The sequence below is a fragment of the Somniosus microcephalus genome, unplaced genomic scaffold (genome assembly GCF_052327205.1).
Source record: "Somniosus microcephalus isolate GS21.2 unplaced genomic scaffold, FLI_Smic_1.0 unresolved_chr7, whole genome shotgun sequence".
Taxonomy (NCBI): domain Eukaryota; kingdom Metazoa; phylum Chordata; class Chondrichthyes; order Squaliformes; family Somniosidae; genus Somniosus; species Somniosus microcephalus.
The window spans coordinates 39,332,971-39,355,216 of NW_028225185.1; the positions used below are offsets into that span (position 1 = coordinate 39,332,971).

General features: G+C 55.8%; 1 protein-coding gene across 1 annotated transcript in view; it reads right to left on the reverse strand.

Moving 5' to 3' along the window:
• The window catches only part of LOC147086823 (inter-alpha-trypsin inhibitor heavy chain H6-like), a 39,441-nt gene that overhangs the window by 15,737 nt on the left and 1,458 nt on the right, over positions 1-22,246 (reverse strand). Inside the window, exons 2-5 of the mRNA XM_085978328.1 lie at positions 11,294-11,497; positions 10,485-10,595; positions 2,898-3,145; positions 1,988-2,157 (exon numbers count right to left, since the gene is read on the reverse strand). Of these exons, the coding sequence (XP_085834454.1) occupies positions 1,988-2,157; positions 2,898-3,145; positions 10,485-10,595; positions 11,294-11,497 (733 nt within the window). The remainder of the gene's footprint in view (positions 1-1,987; positions 2,158-2,897; positions 3,146-10,484; positions 10,596-11,293; positions 11,498-22,246) is intronic.

The following is a 22,246-nucleotide window of genomic DNA, read 5'->3' on the forward strand; positions in this document are numbered from 1 at the left end:
CCCGACTCCCCAAAGCCTTTCCACCATCTACAAGGCACAAGTCAGGAGTGTGATGGAATACTCTCCACTTGCCTGGATGAGTTGCAGCTCCAACAACACTCGAGAAGCTCGACACCATCCAGGACAAAGCAGCCCGCTTGATCGACACCCCATCCACCACCTTAAACATTCACTCCCTCCACCACCGGCACACCGTGGCTGCAGTGTGTCCCATCTACAAGATGCACTGCAGCAACTCGCCAAGGCTTCTTCGGCAGCACCTCCCAAACCTGCGACCTCTACCACCTAGAAGGACAAGGGCAGCAGGCGCACGGGAACACCACCACCTCCAAGTTCCCCTCCAAGTCACACACCATCCTGACTTGGAAATATATCGCCGTTCCTTCATCGTCGCTGGGTCAAAATCCTGGAACTCCCTTCCTAACAGCGCTGTGGGAGCACCTTCACCACACGGACTGCAGCGGTTCAAGAAGGCGGCTCACCACCACCTTCTCAAGGGGCGATTAGGGACGGGCAATAAATGCTGGGCCTTGCCAGCGACGCCCACAACCCATGAATGAATGAAAAGAAACAAACAGAGACAATCAGGAAGGATATCTCGGCCTCGGAGTGGGAGCAGCACAGATTGAGCAAAACGATACCGGGGGCTACAAGGGTTAAATTCCGAGGACAGGTTGCACAGACTGGGCTTGTGTTCCCTCGAGTGTAGAAGATTAAGGGGTGATCTGATCGAGGTGTTTGAGGTGATTAAAGGATCCGATCGGGTCAATCGAGAGAGAAACTATTTCCTCTGGTGGGGGGAGTCCAGAACAAGGGGGCAGAACCTTCAAATTAGAGCCAGGCCGTTCAGGGGTGATGTCAGGAAGCACTTCTTCACACAAAGGCTGGTGGAAATCTGGAACTCTCTTCCCCAAAGAGCTGTCGAGGCTGGGGGTCAATTGGAGCTTTCAAGACTGAGATTGAGAGATTTTTGTTGGGTGAGGGGATTGAGGGATACGGAACCAAGGCGGGTAGATGGAGTTAAAATACAGATCAGCTGTGATCTAATTGAATGATGCAGCAGGCTCAAGAGGCTGAATGGCCTCCTGTTTCTATGTAACAGGCTCGAGGGGCTGAACGGCCTCCTCCTGTTCCTAATGTAACAGGCTCGAGGGGGGCTGAACGGCCTCCTCCTGTTCCTAATGTAACAGGCTCGAGGGGGCTGAACGGCCTCCTCCTGTTCCTAATGTAACAGGCTCGAGGGGGCTGAATGGCCTCCTCCTGTTCCTAATGTAACAGGCTCGAAGGGCTGAATGGCCTCCTCCTGTTCCTAATGTAACAGGCTCAAGGGGGGCTGAACGGCCTCCTCCTGTTCCTAATGTAACAGGCTCGAGGGGGCTGAATGGCCTCCTCCTGTTCCTAATGTAACAGGCTCGAAGGGCTGAACGGCCTCCTCCTGTTCCTAATGTAACAGGCCCGAGGGGGCTGAACGGCCTCCTCCTGTTCCTAATTTAACAGGCTCGAGGGGCTGAATGGCCTCCTCCTGTTCCTAATGTAACAGGCTCAAGGGGGGCTGAACGGCCTCCTCCTGTTCCTAATGTAACAGGCTCGAGGGGCTGAATGGCCTCCTCCTGTTCCTAATGTAACAGGCTCGAGGGGGCTGAATGGCCTCCTCCTGTTCCTAATGTAACAGGCTCGAGGGGGCTGAACGGCCTCCTCCTGTTCCTAATGTAACAGGCTCGAGGGGCTGAATGGCCTCCTCCTGTTCCTAATGTAACAGGCTCGAGGGGGCTGAACGGCCTCCTCCTGTTCCTAATGTAACAGGCTCGAGGGGGCTGCACGGCCTCCTCCTGTTCCTAATGTAACAGGCTCGAGGGGGCTGAATGGCCTCCTCCTGTTCCTAATGTAACAGGCTCGAGGGGGCTGAATGGCCTCCTCCTGTTCCTATGTTCAAGGCCATTCACGACACCGATCCCCTCCCCTTCCCCCACACCCCTCCCCCACTGACCTGTATGTCCCCGATTAGATCAGTCGGTCTGACGTCATACTGGACCACAAAGTCTCCCAGAATGCCTTGGCTGGAGTAGTGGGCCTGCTGCTCCGGGGTCGGGGCGAACCTGATCCGGGCGCAGCTCTGAGTTCGCTCGATGGTGGTGGATTCCGGGCTGTCCTGGCTTCCTGCGGAGAGAGGAGGGCGGGCACAAGACATTCATTCAGGGCTCCTCACCGCATTCCCCACAGAGCAGGTTCCACCACCCCCTCCCGCGTGCCCCCCCCCTCCTGACTGCTGTTGCACCCAGTGCCGCTACCTGTAAGCGAGGGGGTAGGTGGCCATTTTGAAAAGGGGCCTCCCTTACCGGGGCCTGCTTCAGGCGAGCGGCCTCCTTCAAATACGCAAAGCGGGCATCTGACATCGCCAACAGGGACCCCTGGCAGCCATTTTAGGTCGGAAAACCGGCAACAACAACAACAACAAGTTGTATTTATTTAGCGCCTTTAAGGTCCTGAGGAGTGTCACAAGACAAAAAATTTGACCTAAGCCGGTCTTAACCTGCGCTCGACAGGCTCCGACCGCTTCCCCGGGCGATGGAACCCAAGAGGGCCTCCGAAGGCAAGTCCCGAACAACCTCCGTGGGGCTCGGAGGAAGAGCAGGAGTGGCCGACGGGAAATAATCCAGGGCCGCGGGCATACCCGGGCCCCCCAGCGCGCACCCGCCATCCGCCATCGCGGGCTCTTCTCTCCCTCCCCCGCCGATCTACCTTCCTGGCGGGAGCTGCGGCCTACAACCCAGGCTTCAGTCGGGTGATGGTGCAGGAGGCCGGAGCCTCAAAATGGCGAGTGGGTGGGGGTCAAAAGTCAAAACCCTCTCTCTCCTGCTCCCCCCACGACCCCCGACCCCCAAAACTTTTCTCCTTACCTTTCAGTCTGTTGGTGAGGAGTTTGCTGGTCCTGATGGGCAGCACCCGGACGTACTCGATGCCGGCGCGCTCCGAGATCGCCACCTCGACGGTCAGGTTTCCCACCACCTGCCCGGGCCCGAGGCTGACCGCCAGCTCGTACCGGCCCAGCCGCCGCTGCAGCAGCTCCTCGTAGGTCAGCGCGAAGTCCACGCGGCCCCAGGCCTCCACGTTCACCGCCACGCGGAACCTCTCCGTCTCGCGGCCCCTGCGGCGGACGCAAGCTTTCAGTCCCGGCCCTTGGTCGCGCGCCCACTCAAAGAGAAGACCCGACCTCGCCGGCTTTATTGCCCGAATCCTCGCTGTCCCCTTCATAAGAACATAAGCAATAGGAGCAGGAGGAGGCCATTCGGCCCCTCGAGCCTGCTCCGCCATTCAATGTGATCATGGCTGATCATCCAAATTCAGTACCCTGTCCCTGCTTTCTCCCCATATCCCTTGATCCCTTTAGCCTCAAGAAATATATCTAACTCCTTCTTGAATATATTTAATGAATTGGCCTCTACTGCCTTCTGTGGTAGAGAATTCCACAGGTTCACCACTCTCTGGGTGAAGAAATTCCTCCTCATCTCTGTCCTAAATGGCTTACCCCTTATCCTTAGACTGTGACCCCTGGTTCTGGACTCCCCGACCATCGGGAACATCCTTCCTGCATCTAGACTGTCCAGTCCTGTTAGAATTTTATAAGTTTCAGTGAGATCCCCTCTCATTCTTCTAAACTCCAGTGAGTATAAGCCCAATCGACCCAATCTCTCCTCATACGTCATTCCTGCCATCCCAGGTATCCCTGGTAATTCCCTCCGTAAACCTCTCTGCCTCTCTCTCCTCCTTTAAGACGCTCCTTAAAACCGACCTCTTTGACCCAAGCTTTTGGTCACCTGTTCCCTAATATCTCCTTAAGTGGCTCGGGGTCAAATTGTGTTTGATAATCGCTCCTCTGAAGCGCATTGGGACGTTTTACTACATTAAAGGCACTGGATAGATGCGAGTTGTCCAAACACAGGTCATTGGTCAGACTGCACAGCAACATAAAAACAGGAGGAGGCCGTTCAGCCCCCTCGAGCCTGTTACATTAGGAACAGGAGGAGGCCGTTCAGCCCCTCGAGCCTGTTACATTAGGAACAGGAGGAGGCCGTTCAGCCCCCTCGAGCCTGTTACATTAGGAACAGGAGGAGGCCATTCAGCCCCCTCGAGCCTGTTACATTAGGAACAGGAGGAGGCCATTCAGCCCCTCGAGCCTGTAACATTAGGAACAGGAGGAGGCCATTCAGCCCCCTCGAGCCTGTTACATTAGGAACAGGAGGAGGCCGTTCAGCCCCCTCGAGCCTGTTACATTAGGAACAGGAGGAGGCCGTTCAGCCCCCTCGAGCCTGTTACATTAGGAACAGGAGGAGGCCGTTCAGCCCCCTCGAGCCTGTTACATTAGGAACAGGAGGAGACCATTCAGCCCCCTCGAGCCTGTTACATTAGGAACAGGAGTAGGCCGTTCAGCCCCCTCGAGCCTGTTACATTAGGAATAGGAGGAGGCCATTCAGCCCCTCGAGCCTGTTACATTAGGAACAGGAGGAGGCCGTTCAGCCCCCTTGAGCCTGTTACATTAGGAACAGGAGGAGGCCATTCAGCCCCCTCGGGCCTGTTACATTAGGAACAGGAGGAGGCCATTCAGCCCCTCGAGCCTGTTACATTAGGAACAGGAGGAGGCCATTCAGCCCCCTCGGGCCTGTTACATTAGGAACAGGAGGAGGCCATTCAGCCCCTCGAGCCTGTTCCGCCATTCAATGAGATCAGGGCTGATCTGCGACCTCACTCCATCTCCCCGCCTTTGCCCCGTATCGCTTAATACTTTTGGTTAACAGAAATCTATCAATCTCAGATGTAAAATTAACAATTGACCCCCGGCATCAATTGCCATTTGCGGAAGAGAGTTCCAAACTTCTCCCACCCTTTGTGTGTCGAAGTGTTTCCTAACTTCACTCCTGAAAGGTCTGGCTCTAATTTTTAGACTCTGCCCCCTAGTCCGAGACTCCCCAACCAGCGGAAATAGTTTCTCTCTCTCTACCCTATCGGTGCCCCTTAATATCCTGAAAACTTCGATCAGATCGACCCCTTAACCTTCTAAATTCCAGGGAATATGACCCTAGTTTGTGTAATCTCTCCTCCTAACTTAACCCTTGGGGTCCGGGTATCATTCTGGTAAACCTACGCTGCACTCGCTCCGAGGCCAATATATCCTTCCTAAGGTGTGGGGCCCAGAACTGCTCCCAGTGCTCCAGGTGTGGTCCAACTCGGGTTGTGCATCTGGAGTGCTGAGCCCAGTTTTGGTCCCCCTCATATGGCGGGTGCCATAGTGGCCTTGGAAAAGATATGAGGAGGTGAGATATGAAACTCATTGCCAGCTTAAAGAACCTCAGATAGGCCCAAGGACCTTGGCCTATTGACTTCTCAGAAGCCTAGACCGAAAGGCGACCTGAAAGAGGTCTGTAAAATAATGCTAGGGCTGGGTAGAACAGGAGAACATAAGACGTAGGAGCAGGAGTCGGCCATTCGGCCCCTCGAGCCTGCTCCGCCATTCACTAAGATCATGGCTGATCTGATCTTGGACTCAGCTCCACTTCCCTGCCCGCTCCCCATAACCCTTGACTCCCTTACCGTTCAACAATCTGTCTATCTCCACCTTCAGTGACCCAGCCTCCACAGCTCCCGGGGGAAGAGAATTCCACAGATTCACAACCTTCTGAGAGAAGAAATTCTTCCTCTAATCTGTTTTATTCTGGAATTATGCCCCCTAGTTCTAGATTGAGTATTGTGTGCAGTTTTGGTCGCCTTATCTGAGGAAGGATGTTCTTGCCATGGAGGGAGTGCAGCGAAGATTCACCAGGCTGATACCTGGGATGGCAGGAATGACGTATGAGGAGAGATTGGGTCGATTGGGCTTATACTCACTGGAGTTTAGAAGAATGAGAGGGGATCTCATCGAAACTTATAAAATTCTAACAGGACTAGACAGACTAGATGCAGGAAGGATGTTCCCGATGGCGGGGGAGTCCAGAACCAGGGGTCACAGTCTAAGGATAAGGGGTAAGCCATTTAGGACTGAGATGAGGAGGAATTTCTTCGCCCAGAGAGTGGTGAACCTGTGGAATTCTCTACCACAGAAGGCAGTTGAGGCCAATTCATTAAATATATTCAAGAAGGAGTTAGATATATTTCTTAAGGCTAAAGGGATCAAGGGACATGGGGAGAAAGCAGGGACAGGGGACTGAATTTGGATGATCAGCCATGATCTCATTAAATGGCGGAGCAGGCTCGAGGGGCCGAATGGCCGACTCCTGCTCCTATCGTCTATGTATCTATGTTTCCCCATAACCCTTGACTCCCTTATCGTTCAAAAATCTGTCTATCTCCACCTTCAGTGACCCAGCCTCCACAGCTCTCTGGGGAAGAGAATTCCACAGATTTACAACCCTCTGAGAGAAGAAATTCCTCCTCATTTCTGTTTTATTCTGAAACTATGCCCCCTAGTTCTAGATTCCCCCACGAGGGGAAACACCCTCTCTGCATCTACCCTGTCGAGCCCCTTCAGAATCTTACATAATGTAAGAAGTCACACAACACCAGGTTATAGTCCAACAGCTTTATTTGCAATCACAAGCTTTCGGAGCGCTGCTCCTTCATCAGGTGAAGTGGAGAGATGCATATAGACACAGCATATATAGTCAGAGAATACTGCCAGATGATTACAGGTAATCTTTCTAACTGCCCTTTCTCACACCTCGGCAGGGAGGTAATCACAGCAATCAAAGGTGTGAATGGTTTCCAGCAAAAAAAATGTTTTTTGTCTGTTTTTTGTTTTTCATACAGACCCCAGCATCTGCAACATTTGACCCCTTGTGACCCCACCTCATTGTTCTTTGATGTAATGTTTCCCTGACTGACCTGTTTGGACACCATTCACACCTTTGATTGCTGTGATTATCTCTCTGCCGAGGTGTGAGAAAGGGCAGTTCGAAAGATTACCTGTAATCATCTGACATTATTCTCTGACTATATATGCTGTGTCTATATGCATCTCTCCACTTCACCTGACGAAGGAGCAGCGCCCCGAAAGCTTGTGATTTCAAATAAAACTGTTGGACTATAACCTGGTGTTGTGTGACTTCTTACATTTGTCCACCCCAGTCCAACTCCGGCATCTCCACACCAGAATCTTACATGTTTCAATAAGATCCCCTCTCATTCTTCTATTCTAGCATCCTATTGATAATAAAAACTGAAAATGCTGGAAATACTCAGTAGATCGGGCAGCGTCTGTGGAGAGAGAAACAGAGTTAACGTTTCAGGTCGATGACCCTTCGTCAGAACCGGAAAAAGTTGGAGACGGATCAGGTTTTTAAGTGAGTGTAGGGGCGGGGAAAGGGGGGAGGGGAGGAAAGAACAAAAGGGAAGGTCTGTGATAGGATGGAAGGCAGGAGAGATTAAGAGATGGTGCGAGGCCAAAGGAGATGGTAATGGGACAAGTTAAGAAACAAAAGATGGCTCTCGATGAAGTGTAAATGGTGATGGCAGAAAGATCGACAGCTGCCATGTGAGAGAGAGAGAAAAAATGACAAAAAAAGATAGAAGCAGTGGTTTCGATCTGAAATTGTTGAACTTGATGTTGAGTCCAGCAGGCTGTAGAGTGCCTAATCGAAAGATGAGGTGCTGTTCCTCGAGCTTACGTTGAGCTTTGTTGGAACAATGCAAGAGGCCGAGGGCGGAGAGGTCAGAGCGGGAGTGGAGCGGTGAATTAAAGTGACAGGCGACCGGAAGCTCGGGGTCACCCTTACGGACTGAACGGAGGTGTTCCGTAAAGCGCTCGCCCAATCTGCGTTTGGTCTCCCCAATGTAGAGGAGACCCCATCGTGAGCAGCGAATACAGTATACTAGATTGCGAGAAGTACAAGTAAATTGTTGTTTCAACCCGGGAAGGAGTGTTTCGGGCCCTGGACAGTGGGAAGGGAGGAGGTGAAAGGGCAGGTGTTACATCTCCTGCGCTTGCACGGGAAGGTGCCGGGCGAAGGGGAAGGGGTGTTGGGGGTGATAGAGGGGTGGACCAGGGTGTCTCGGAGGGAGCGGTCCCTTTGGAATGCTGAAAGGGGAGGTGAGGGGAAGATGCATTTGGTGGTGGGATCATGTTGGAGGTGGCGGAAATGGCGGAGGATGATCCGTTGAATGCGGAGGCTGGTGGGGTGAAAGGTGAGGACAAGGGGAACCCTATCGTGGTTCCGGGAGGGAGGGGAAGGGGTGAGTCCCTATTGATCGATTGTTTCAGTTTGACAGGTTGGGGAGGACCAGGGGGACAAGAGTTTAAACGGTGTAAGGGTGGGAATAGACTGGACCATGGGCGGTTTTGCATTCCCCAGTGAGTAGGGAGACTGTGGAATGTGTTGCAACTGGTGCGGTGGGTGCTGGCTCTCTGGGCTGGATTTTCTCAGCCCCGAGGAGGCGGGTATGGAGGCGGGGCTGCCGGGAAAGTTGCAGAATTTGGGGGCGGGTGGCAAACCCGCCCCCATCCCGCCTCCGTGCCCTCTTGCCAGGAGGCGGGAAGCCGTCCTGCCCCGGGTCCCGTCTCCTTGAGGCGGGAAAGTGATTAAAGCCTATTAACTGCCTGTTAAAAGGTAATTAACAGGCAGAAAATAGGATTATTCCCATTTTACCTTCCCAAGTGCAGGCTTCCCGACCTCGGTGAACCCCGCCAGGGTGGAGGAGGCGAGTAGGAGGTCTGCGGGGGTCGGAGGGGTCTGAAAGTGCAATGTAGAGGTGAGTGATGGGGTCGTAACTATGTAAGGTGAGTGTAAAGTGTTAAAAAATGTTCACTTACCTTTGTTTCTGCCTACAGCCTTCAGCTGCTGTGGATCCGGAGTCCCGACATCTTCATTGTAGATTTCACAGACTGGCTGTTGGATCCTCCGATCCAGCAGCCAGGTGATTGCTGCAAAGTTGAAAGGTTTGATGAGTCCTGAACACAAAGGCTCATCAAACTGCACAGAATGTCAGTGTTTGACAGCTTCACAGAGCCGTCAAACGCTGACATTACTTCTTTCAAAAAATCTTGACAGATGGCACGTCAGACGTTGCCGCGCTCTGTCACTGACTTCCCCCTAATTGGCCTGCTGAGCCCGCTGGGCGGGCTTAACAAGGTCAGTCAGGGAAATAACCCCCTGGTTGGCCAGAAGCTGATGGAGGCGGGATTGAAAGCCGGCAAGAAGCAGTCCCGCCCCCATTGACAAATTCCAGCCCCATGTATCCCTTCAAGAGGGAGCTGGGCAGGTTCCTGACTGGGGCAGAGATGGCATCATGTAGAAAGTAAGTGGATTGACAGATAACACACGGTATAAACTCTGGAAAATTCATCTCCGGCCCCCTCCTGGTCCAGGAGATCACGCGGGCTGTGTGTTATCGATAAAGACAATTACCTTCCATATGATTTAACGCGATGCACAAGGGCATGGCGGTTGTGTGGGATGGGGCTCAATGGGCCAGAGGGCCTTCTCCTGTCCATCATTCAACGAATAGTCACAGTTACTCCAGAGACTCGAGCCCCATAATCCAGGCCCGACACTCCCCCGGTGTCAGTACTGAGGGAGCGCCGCACTGTCGGAGGGGCGGTGCTGAGGGAGCGCCGCACTGTCGGAGGGGCGGTACTGAGGGAGCGCCGCACTGTCGGAGGGGCGGTGCTGAGGGAGCGCCGCACTGTCAGAGGGGCGGTACTGAGGGAGCGCCGCACTGTCGGAGGGGCGGTACTGAGGGAGCGCCGCACTGTTGGAGGGGAAGTACTGAGGTAGCGACGCACTGTCGGAGGGGAGGTACTGAGGGATTGACGCACTGTCAGAGGGGCAGTACTGAGGGAGCTCCGCACTGTTGGAGGGGCAGTACTGAGGGAGCGCCGCACTGTCGGAGGGGCAGTACTGAAAGAGCGCCGCACTGTCGAAGGGGCAGTACTGAGGGAGCGCCGCACTGTCGGAGGGGCGGTACTGAGGGAGCGCCGCACTATCTGAGGTACCGTCTTTCGGGATAAGACGTTAAACCCGAAGCCCCCGTCTGCCCTCTCAGGTGGATGTAAAAGATCCCATGGCCACTATTGGAAGAAGAGCAGGGGGGAGTTCTCCCCGGTGTCCTGGGGCCAATATTTATCCCTCAACCAAACATCACTAAAACAGCTGATCTGGTCATTATCACATTGCTGTTTGTGGGAGCTTGCTGTGCGCAGATTGGCTGCCGCGTTTCCCACATTACAACAGTGACCACACTTCAGAAAAAGTCCTTCATTGGCTGTGAAGAGCTTTGGGACGTCCTGAGGTGGGGAAAGGCGCTGGAGAAATGGGAGTCCTTTCTCTCTTACTCCCTTTCTTTCTCTCTGTCTTTCTTTCCTTCTCTCTCTCTTCCCTTTCATTCGTTCCTATTTAACCCTCCCTCCAGCCCCTTTGGGAGAGCACACGGCCCGCAAACCGCACCCCCCCCCCACCCCGGTACGCACTCCCGCTGCCCCTCCCCCAGCACCCCGTTACCTAGTGGCCACGTGTGCGGCAGTCTGGCCCCTCCTCCGCGCTGTGTCGTACACTCGCTGAGCCTTCTCCTTCTCCTTCACCTCCGCCGTATAAACCTTATCGTTCACCGTTCTGTCGCAGGACGGGTCGGGGGGGAGAGAGTGGGGGGAGGGAGAGAGAAAGACAAATTGAATTGCGGGGGGCAGGGGGGACGTTTCAACCGCTTTTGGCGAGCGAACAACCGCGGGTCAAAGGTGGTGGGTCCCTCACACTGTCACTCAGTAACCCCTCTCCCCCAGCGCCCTGTGTTACTGACTGTATCTCAACTGATGTTAATCCAGCTCCCTCACACTGTCACTCAGTAACCCCTCTCCCCCAGCGCCCTGTGTTACTGACTGTATCTCTACTGATGTTAATCCAGCTCCCTCACACTGTCACTCAGTAACCCCTCTCCCCCAGCGCCCTGTGTTACTGACTGTATCTCTACTGATGTTAATCCAGCTCCCTCACACTGTCACTCAGTAACCCCTCTCCCCCAGCGCCCTGTGTTACTGACTGTATCTCTACTGATGTTAATCCAGCTCCCTCACACTGTCACTCAGTAACCCCTCTCCCCCAGCGCCCTGTGTTACTGACTGTATCGCTACTGATGTTAATCCAGCTCCCTCACACTGTCACTCAGTAACCTCTCTCCCCCAGTGCCCTGTGTTACTGACTGTATCTCTACTGATGTTAATCCAGCTCCCCCCCTCGGTAGCCCCTCCCAGCCAGTTCCCTGACGATGCCCCTCCTGGGCGTTGGCGAGCCAGCCAGGCGACTGCATCACTTACAACGTGAAGTTGGAGATGAAGGCGGTTCCGGGCAGATCCACGTCGAAGACCGCCTCTTGCGATTCCAAGCCGGGATTGTGGACCGCACTCCGCACCGTGGTCAGAGCGTACCGCGAGACGATGCTGGAGCTAACGAAGAGGTCGGTGATCACCAGCTGGAAGGGGAAGGAAGTTTTACGTGATTGGAAATCAAGGCGTTTCTTACTTTAACATATATCGGGGCAAATCTTGCTGGAAAAATAACGACCTGTTAACAGCATCTCGACCTCAGCCTCCCCTTTATTTTTAAGAACTTGCTGGTTTTGCACATTAATTGCCCATTAAACTCGCCGCGGAAAGTTAGGGCTGGTAATTAAGGGCGTAAGGACACTTTTAACGCGCAATGCCACTCAGCCTCTGCGGCCCAGAAAGGGAACAATTTAACTGTTCAATCTCATTCCTGCAGGTAATCAATTGTTGTTAGAGATTTTCAAAGTGGAAAGTTGAACATTTTTCCTTTCTGTCTCTTTTTCTCTCTCTTTCTAATCCCAATCTTTCCTTCCCTCTCTTTATTTCTCCTTCTTAACCTGATTTGACACTAATTCACCCTTCTCCCCCGGGGTTCCTCCGTTCTGTCCAAAACTGTCGATCTCGCTGGTTTAAGGAGGTAGACCGTTGGTCCTGTCGTTCACTGTGTTCCCAGATGTCCCACTGCCCTTTCCGCGCCGTTATCAGCTCGCACTTCCAGCGGGTTACGGCCCAACTTATATTCCTGCTGAAGGATGAGGCTAAAAGTCTAACTAGCTGGGCACATTCCCATTTCTCCAGCGCCTTTCCCCACCTCAGGACGTCCCAAAGCGCTTCACAGCCAATGAATACTTTTTTGAAGTGTGGTCACTGTTGTAATGTAGGAAACGCGGCAGCCAATTTGCGCACAGTAAGATCCCACAAACAGCACTGTGTTAAATGACCGGATCATCTGTTTTTAGTGAAGGTTGGTTGAGGGATTAATATTGGCCCCAGGACACCGGGGAGAACACCCCCCTGCTCTTCTTCCAATAGTGGCCGTGGGATCTTTTACGTCCACCTGAGGGGGCAGACAGGTCCTTGGGTTTAATGTCTCATCCCGAAAGACGGCACCTCCGACAGTGCGGCGCTCCCTCAGTACTGCCCCACCGACAGTGCGGCGCTCCCTCAGTACCACCCCTCCGACAGTGCGACGCTCCCTCAGTACCCGCCCCTCCGACAGTGCGGTGCTCCCTCAGTACTGCCCCACCGACAGTGCGGCGCTCCCTCAGTACCGCCCCTCCGACAGTGCGGCGCTCCCTCAGTACCCCCCCTCCGACAGTGCGGCGCTCCCTCAGTACTGCCCCTCCGACAGTGCGGCGCTCCCTCAGTACTGCCCCTCCGACAGTGCGGCGCTCCCTCAGTACCGCCCCTCCGACAGTGCGGCGCTCCCTCAGTTCCGCCCCTCCGACAGTGCGGCGCTCCCTCAGTACTGCCCCTCCGACAGTGCGGCGCCCCCTCAGTACTGCCCCCCTGACAGTGCAGCGCTCCCTCAGTACCGCCCCTCCGACAGTGCGGCGCTCCCTCAGTACCGCCCCTCCGACAGTGCTGCGCTCCCTCAGTACCGCCCCTCCGACAGTGCGGCGCTCCCTCAGCACTGCACTGGGAGTGTCAGCCTAGCTTTATGTGCGCAAGTCCCTGGAGTGGGACTTGAACCCACAACCTTCTGACTCAGAGGCGAGGGGCGCTACCCACCGAGCCACAGCTGACACTGCCCCTCTCGCACAGCATCCATCGCCAGCGGGGAACCCACTCCCTCTGCACTCCAGCACAGAGGCCAGGAGATGTTGGCCCCCTCCTCCTCCACCCCCAATGGCTCCTTGGGTGCATGCCCTGCCCGGTGTGGGACTGAGCCCCCCCCACACACACAAACACACACACAGAGCAAGAAAGGCCCAGGCTCCATCCCCGGCCTGTGCCTACTGTGCTGGTCACAGTCTGCGGGCTAAACTGGCTTCCGTGCGGCTATATTGGGAAGGCCGTGGGATTGGGGAAAATAAAATCTGCCGGGATTCTTAGTCCAGATTGCTGCAAAACACTTCACGAACTGGCAGAGAAATGAGGTGTGTACAGAGAATGAGGAAACACTGGGCTTCAGATACAGAGTGAAGTCGGTCAATTGGAATTCAACCGCGGGTCCAACTCTAAGTCCTTTGTTTTGATACCATTCAGGATCCAGTCCTGGTGGTTACTACTTAATAACCAGAGCAGGCTGTCCAGACTCGACTATTGCAACGTTCCCTTGGCTGGCCTCCCAGCTCCCACCATGAGCTCATCCAAAGCTCCGCTGCCCGTGTCCTTACTCGCACCGAGTCCCGTTCACACCACCCGCCCTGCCCCCCTGTGCTCGCTGACCTACACTGGCTTCCGGTCCAGCAACGCCTCGATTTTAAAATTCTCCATCCTCGTGTTCAAATCCCTCCACGGGCTCCTCGCCCCCTCCCTCCCTATCTCTGTAACCTCCCCCAGCCCCTACAACCCTCCCTATCTCTGTAACCTCCTCCAGCCCCTACAACCCTCCCTATCTCTGTAACCTCCTCCAGCCGCTACAACCCTCCCTATCTCTGTAACCACCTCCAGCCCCTACAACCCTCCCTATCTCTGTAACCTCCTCCAGCCCCCTACAACCCTCCCTATCTCTGTAACCTCCTCCAGCCCCCACAACACTCCCTATCTCTGTAACCTCCGCCAGCCCCTACAACCCTCCCTATCTCTGTAACCTCCTCCAGCCCCCTACACCCCTCCCTATCTCTGTAACCTCCTCCAGCCCCTACAACCTTCGCTATCTCTGTAACCTCCTCCAGCCTCTACAACCCTACCTATCTCTGTAACCTCCTCCAGCCCCTACAACCCTCCCTATCTCTGTAACCTCCTCCAGCCCCTACAACCCTCCCTATCTCTGTAACCTCCTCCCCCCTACAACCCTCCCTATCTCTGTAACCTCCTCCAGCCCCCTACAACCCTCCCTATCTCTGTAACCTCCTCCAGCCCCTACAACCCTCCCTATCTCTGTAACCTCCTCCAGCCCCTACAACCCTCCCTATCTCTGTAACCTCCTCCAGCCCCCTACAACCCTCCCTATCTCTGTAACCTCCTCCAGCCCCCTACAACCCTCCCTATCTCTGTAACCTCCTCCAGCCCCCTACAACCCTCCCTATCTCTGTAACCTCCTCCAGCCCCTACAACCCTCCCTATCTCTGTAACCTCCTCCAGCCCCCTACAACCCTCCCTATCTCTGTAACCTCCTCCAGCCCCCTACAACCCTCCCTATCTCTGTAACCTCCTCCAGCCCCCTACAACCCTCCCTATCTCTGTAACCTCCTCCAGCCCCCTACAACCCTCCCTATCTCTGTAACCTCCTCCAGCCCCCTACAACCCTCCCTATCTCTGTAACCTCCTCCAGCCCCCTACAACCCTCCCTATCTCTGTAACCTCCTCCAGCCCCCTACAACCCTCCCTATCTCTGTAACCTCCTCCAGCCCCCTACAACCCTCCCTATCTCTGTAACCTCCTCCAGCCCCCTACAACCCTCCCTATCTCTGTAACCTCCTCCAGCCCCCTACAACCCTCCCTATCTCTGTAACCTCCTCCAGCCCCCTACAACCCTCCCTATCTCTGTAACCTCCTCCAGCCCCTACAACCCTCCCTATCTCTGTAACCTCCTCCAGCCCCTACAACCCTCCCAGATCTCCGGATTCTGGCCTCTCGCGCATCCCCCAATTTCCATCGCTTCGACATTGGCGACCGCGCCAGGCCCCCCGAGCTCTGGAATTCCCTCCCTAAACCTCTCCACCTCTCTCTCTCCTCCTTTAAGACGCTCCTTAAAACCGACCTCTGTGACCCAGCTTTTGATCACCTGTCCCTAATATCTCCTTATGGGGCTCGGGGTCAGATTCTGTCCGATTTACGCTCCTGTGAAGCACCGCGGGACGTTTTACTACATTAAAGGCGCTGGATAAATACAAGTTGTTGTTGTGAAGGTTTGGAAATAAGTGCTCTGCACGAGTCCATTTCTGGGATTCATTCCCGCTCCTGTTACAAATCCTGTCCTTAAATGTTAATTCAGACTGACACCCCCAATGCTGTACTGGGGCCTTAACCCATTCGGTCTCAAGCACCTCTTGCAGTCAGATAGTCGCGGATTCGAGCCCCCACACCAGAGACACAAGCCCTGTAATCCAGGCCCGACACTCCCCCGGTGCCAGTACTGAAGGAACGCCGCACTGTCGGAGGGGCGGTACTGAGGGAGCGCCGCACTGTCGGAGGGGCGGTACTGAGGGAGCGCCGCACTGTCGGAGGGGCAGTACTGAGGGAGTGCCGCACTGTCGGAGGGGCGGTACTGAGGGAGCGCCGCACTGTCGGAGGGGCGGTACTGAGGGAGCGCCACACTGTCGGAGGGGCGGTACTGAGGGAGCGCTGCACTGTCGGAGGGGCAGTACTGAGGGAGCGCCGCAATGTCGGAGGGGCGGTACTGAGGGAGTGCCGCACTGTCGGAGGGGCGGTACTGAGGGAGCGCCGCAATGTCGGAGGGGCGGTACTGAGGGAGTGCCGCACTGTCGGAGGGGCTCCACTGAGGGAGCGCCGCACTGTCGGAGGGGCAGTACTGAGGGAGTGCCGCACTGTCGGAGGGGCTCTACTGAGGTAGCGCCGCACTGTCAGAGGGGCGGTACTGAGGGAGCACCACACTGTTGGAGGGGCGGTACTCAGGGAGCACCGCACTGTTGGAGGGGCAGGACTGAGGGTGTGCCGCACTGTCGGAGGGGCTCTACTGAGGGAGCGCCGCACTGTCGAAGGGGCGGTACTGAGGGAGCGCGCACTGTCGGAGGGGCAGTACTGAGGTAGCGCCGCACTGTCGGAGGGGCGGTACTGAGGGAGCGCCGCACTGTCGGAGGGGCGGTACTGAGGGAGCGCCGCACTGTCGGAGGGGCGGTACTGAGGGAGCGCTGCACTGTCGGAGGGGCGGTACTGAGGGAGCGCCGCACTGTCGGAGGGGCGGTACTGAGGGAGCGCCGCACTGTCGGAGGGGCAGTACTGAGGTAGCGCCGCACTGTCGGAGGGGTGGTACTGAGGGAGCGCCGCACTGTCGGAGGGGCGGTACTGAGGGAGCGCCACACTGTCGGAGGGGCGGTACTGAGGGAGCACTGTACTGTCGGAGGGGCAGTACTGAGGGAGCGCCGCAATGTCGGAGGGGCGGTACTGAGGGAGTGCCGCACTGTCGGAGGGGCGGTACTGAGGGAGCGCCGCAATGTCGGAGGGGCGGTACTGAGGGAGTGCCGCACTGTCGGAGGGGCGGTACTGAGGGAGCGCCGCACTGTCGGAGGGGCGGTACTGAGGGAGCGCTGCACTGTTGGAGGGGCAGCACTGAGGGAGCGTCGCACTGTCGGAGGGGCTCCACTGAGGGAGCGCCGCACTGTCGGAGGGGCAGTACTGAGGGAGCGCCGCACTGTCGGAGGGGCAGTACTGAGGGAGCGCCGCACTGTCGGAGGGGCAGTACTGAGGGAGCGCCGCACTGTCAGAGGGGCAGTACTGGGGGAGTGCCGCACTGTCGGAGGGGCTGTACTGAGGGAGCGCCGCACTGTCGGAGGGGCAGTACTGAGGGAGCGCCGCACTGTCGGAAGTGCCGTCTTTCTGATGAGATGTTAAACCCGAGTCCCCGTCTGCCCTCTCAGGTGGACATAAATGATTTCACGGCCACGAATGGAAGAAGAGCAGGGCGGAGATATGGAGGCGGGAATGAGGAAACGTCTTGCATTTTTCCAGCGCCTTTCACCACCTCGGGACGTCCAAAAGCGCTTCACAGCCAATGAAGGACTTTTTTTGAAGTGTGGTCACTGTTGTAATGTAGGAAATGCGGCAGCCAATTTGTGCACAGCAAGCTCCCACAAACAGCAATGTGATAAATGACCGGATCATCGGTTTTAGTGATGTTGGTTGAGGGATAAATATTGGGCCCAGGACATCGGGGAGAACTCCCCCCTGCTCTTCTTCCAAAAGTGGCCGTGGGATCTTTTACATCCACCTGAGAGAGCAGACGGGGCCTCAGTTTAACACCTCATCTCGAAAGATGGCACCTCCGACAGTGCGGCGCTCCCTCAGTACTGCCCCTCCAACATTGCGGTGCTCCCTCAGTACTGCCCCTCCGACAGTGCGGCGCTCCCTCAGTACTGCCCCTCCAACATTGCGGCGCTCCCTCAGTACTGCCCCTCCGACAGTGCGGCGCTCCCTCAGTACTGCCCCACCAACATTGCGGTGCTCCCTCAGTACTGCCCCACCAACATTGCGGTGCTCCCTCAGTACTGCCCCTCCGACAGTGCGGTGCTCCCTCAGTACTGTCCCTCCGACAGTGCGGCGCTCCCTCAGTACTGGCCCTCCGACAGTGCGGCGCTCCCTCAGTACTGCCCCTCCAACATTGCGGTGCTCCCTCAGTACTGCCCCTCCGACAGTGCGGCGCTCCCTCAGTACTGCCCCTCCGACATTGCGGTGCTCCCTCAGTACTGCCCCTCCGACAGTGCGGCGCTCCCTCAGTACTGCCCCTCCAACATTGCGGTGCTCCCTCAGTACTGTCCCTCCGACAGTGCGGCGCTCCCTCAGTACTGGCCCTCCGACAGTGCGGCGCTCCCTCAGTACCGCCCCTTCGACAGTGCGGCGCTCCCTCAGTACCACCCCTCCGACAGTGCGGCGCTCCCTCAGTACCGCCCCTCCGACAGTGCGGCGCTCCCTCAGTACCGCCCCTCCGACAGTGCGGCGCTCCCTCAGTACTGCCCCTCCGACAGTGCGGCGCTCCCTCAGTACCGCCCCTCCGACAGTGCGGCGCTCCCTCAGTACTGCCCCTCCGACAGTGCGGCGTTCCCTCAGTACCGCCCCTTCGACAGTGCGGCGCTCCCTCAGTACTGCCCCTCCGACAGTGCGGCGCTCCCTCAGTACCGCCCCTTCGACAGTGCGGCGCTCCCTCACTACTGCCCCTCCGACACTGCGGCGCTCCCTCAGTACCGCCCCTCCGACAGTGTGGCGCTCCCTCAGTACTGGCACCGATGGATTGTCGGGCCTGGATTACACGGCTCGAGCCTCTGGAGTCGGGGCTCGGTTGCACCAGGAAGAGGGATTCAGTTTGCCCTAACTTAACCTGAGCTTCTCCATTAATTCTAGTGCTTCACGTTGAGAGGCACTCTCTGTGTGACTCAGTGTTAAATGGAAATCAAGCTGGACAATAACAACTCTGACTCCGTCGAGCTATTTCACAAACAAAGATCAGTGGAGTCGTACTCCACACACACACACAGCCTCCTGTTCATTGTCCCTGGCCAATGAGAGGCTGCACGGGATTAGATACAGCGTAAAGCTCCCTCTACACTGTCCCATCAAACACTCCCAGGGCCGGTACAGCAAGGGTTAGATACAGAGTAAAGCTCCCTCTACACTGTCCCATCAAACACTCCCAGGGCAGGTACAGCACGGGTTAGATACAGAGTAAAGCTCCCTCTACACGGTCCCATCAAACACTCCCAGGGCAGGTACAGCACGGGTTAGATACAGAGTAAAGCTCCCTCTACACTGTCCCATCAAACACTCCCAGGGCAGGTACAGCACGGGTTAGATACAGAGTAAAGCTCCCTCTACACTGTCCCATCAATAGCTTCCAGGGCAGGTACAGCACGGGTTAGATACAGAGTAAAGCTCCCTCTACACGGTCCCATCAAACACTCCCAGGGCAGGTACAGCACGGATTAGATACAGAGTAAAGCTCCCTCTACACTGCCCCATCAAACACTCCCAGGGCAGGTAGAGCAAGGGTTAGATAGAGAGTAAAGCTCCCTCTACACTGTCCCATCAAACACTCCCAGGGCAGATACAGCACGGGTTAGATACCGAGTAAAGCTCCCTCTACACGTCCCATCAAACACTCCCAGGGCAGGTACAGCACGGGTTAGATACAGAGTAAAGCTCCCTCTACACCGTCCCATCAAACACTCCCAGGGCAGGTACAGCGTGCGTTAGATACAGAGTAAAGCTCGCTCTACACTGTCCCATCAAACACGCCCAGGGCAGGTACAGCACGGGTTAGATACAGAGTAAAGCTCCCTCTACACTGTCCCATCAAACACTCTCAGGGCAGGTACAGCACAGGGTTAGATACAGAGTAAAGCTCCCTCTACAAATTTGCTTGAGTTTTTTTGGAAGTAACATACAGGGTGGATAAAGGGGAACCAGTGGACGTAGTGTATTTAGACTTCCAAAAGGCATTTGACAAGGTGCCACACAAAAGATTATTGCTCAAGGTAAAAAATCACGGGATTGGGGTTAATATTCTGGCGTGGGTGGAGGATTGGCTCTCTAACAGAAAGCAGAGAGTTGGGATAAATGGTTCGTTCTCAGATTGGCAACCAGTAACTAGTGGTGTTCCGCAGGGGTCAGTGCTGGGTCCCCAACTCTTTACAATCTATATTAACGATTTGGAGGAGGGGACCGAGTGTAACATATCAAAGTTTGCAGATGATACAAAGATGGGACGGAAAGTAGTGAGTGAGGAGGACATAAAAAACCTGCAAAGGGACATAGACAGGCTAAGTAAGTGGGCAGAGATTTGGCAGATGGAATACAATACTGGAAAGTGTGAGGTTATGCACTTTGGCAGGAAAAATCATAGAGCAAGTTATTATCTTAATGGCAAGAAACTGGAAAGTACTGTAGTACAATGGGATCTGGGGGTCCTGGTGCACGAAACTCAAAAAGTTAGTATGCAGGTGCAGCAAGTGATTAAGAAGGCCAATGGAATGTTGGCTTTTATTGCTAGGGGGATGGAATATAAAAACAGGGAGGTATTGCTGCAGTTGTACAAGGTATTGGTGAGACCGCACCTGGAATACTGCGTGCAGTTTTGGTGTCCATACTTAAGAAAAGACATACTTGCTCTCGAGTCAGTACAAAGAAGGTTCACTCGGTTAATCCCGGGGATGAGGGGGTGGTCATATGAGGAGAGGTTGAGTAGATTGGGACTCTACTCATTGGAGTTCAGAAGAATGAGAGGTGATCTTATCTTCTATATATATAAAGCGGCTCTTCTGTCTGTCTGTCCCGATGTCTGTCTGTCTGTCCGTGTTCTATACGTTTGAAAGTTACAGAGCGTACCGACGCGCGCGTTGCCTCAAAAGAAAGCTTGCGATTCCGGACCGGTCATAGGCATATTTACGTTTCGGCCGGACAAAAATCCGCCCGCGGTATCCGAAAAACGTTCAGCGTTCCGCTCATTAGCATCTCATTAGCGACCGTGGTGTGACGTCGAGCTCGACCAATCGGACGGCGGGTTCCTGGCGCGTGCCATCCTACAGTTGAGTGTCGAGTGACTCGACGATTGACCAATCCTACGCTTCGGTGACCTGACCGGTCGACCAATCGGTGCGTGTGTGGGCGGGCCTTATCCTTCTGAACCGAGGTGAGTGGCCGCCATCTTGATTTTTCACGAGTTTTTCCCCCACACTTTCTGTGTGTTAGGGAACTAAGGTAAATATTTTAATGATGTGTTAGGGAATTAAATAACAATTTATTTGTGTTTTAAATTGTGTTTAGCAAATGCGCACGCGGTGGGCGGGGCAGTTGGCTCCTCGTTCGAGACCAGGCCTGCGTCCGACCCGAGGGGCCACTTAGTTAACCGGCAGCCGAGCCCTGCCTCCTGTTCACATCTACCGTCCTTCTTGCATGGGCCTACCGAGCGACTCCTACTCCCTCCTCCTCTTTTGCTGCTCTCTATTTGTTTAATCGGCGAAAGATGAGTTTAAAAAAAAGAGGCCGCCAGTTGCGCAGCCGCCTTGACGCCGGCACGCATGCGCACGGCCCCCGTGACGCCAGCACACAGCCTCGGGAGATCGCGGGGGGGGGCGAGCCTCGGGAAATCGCGGGGGGGTGGAGAGCCTCGGGAAATCGCGGGGGGGGGGGAAGAGCCTCGGGAAATCGCGGGGGGGGGGGAGAGCCTCGGGAAAATCGCGGGGCGGGGAGAGCCTTGGGAAATCGCGGGGGGGGGGGAGAGCCTCGGGAAATCGCGGGGCGGGGGGGAGGAGCCTCGGGAAATCGCGGGGGGGGGGGGAGAGCCTCGGGAAATCGCGGGGGTTGGGGAGAGCCTCGGGAAATCACGGGGGGGGGGGGAGAGCCTCGGGAAATCGCGGGGTGGGGGAGAGCCTCGGGAAATCGCTGGGGGGGGGAGAGCCTCGGGAAATCGCGGGGGGGGGGTGGGGGAGAGCCTCGGGAAATCGCGGGGGTGGGGGAGAGCCTCGGGAAATCGCGGTGGGGGGGGGGAGAGCCTCGGGAAATCGCGGGGGGGGTGGGGGAGAGCCTCGGGAAATCGCGGGGGGGGGTGGGGAGAGCCTCGGGAAATCGCGGGGGGGGGTGGAGAGCCTCGGGAAATCGCGGGGTGGGGGAGAGCCTCGGGAAATCGCGGGGGGTGGGGGGAAAGCCTCGGGAAATCGCGGGGGGGGGGTGGAGAGCTTCTCTGTTCCCCCCCCCAGTCTCTCTCTGTTCCCCCCCCCCCCAGGCTCTCTCTGTTCCCCCCCCCCCCCCAGTCTCTCTCTGCCGCCCCCCCCAGTCGCTCTCTCTCTCTCTTCCAACAACAACATGCCCTCGAAAAAGCCTCGGCAACGCCGGGCTCACCCCAGCTAGTTGAAACATATAAGATTGTGAAGGGGTTGGATCGGGTGGATGCGGTGAGGATGTTCCCAATGATGGGTGAAACTAGAACTAGGGGGCATAATCTTAAAATAAGGGGCTGCTCATTCAAAACTGAGATGAGGAGAAACTTCTTCACTCAGAGGGTGGTAGGTTTGTGGAATTTGCTGCCCCAGAAAGCTGTGGAAGCTACATCATTAAATAAATTTTAAACAGAAATAGATAGTTTCCTAGAAGTAAAGGGAATTAAGGGTT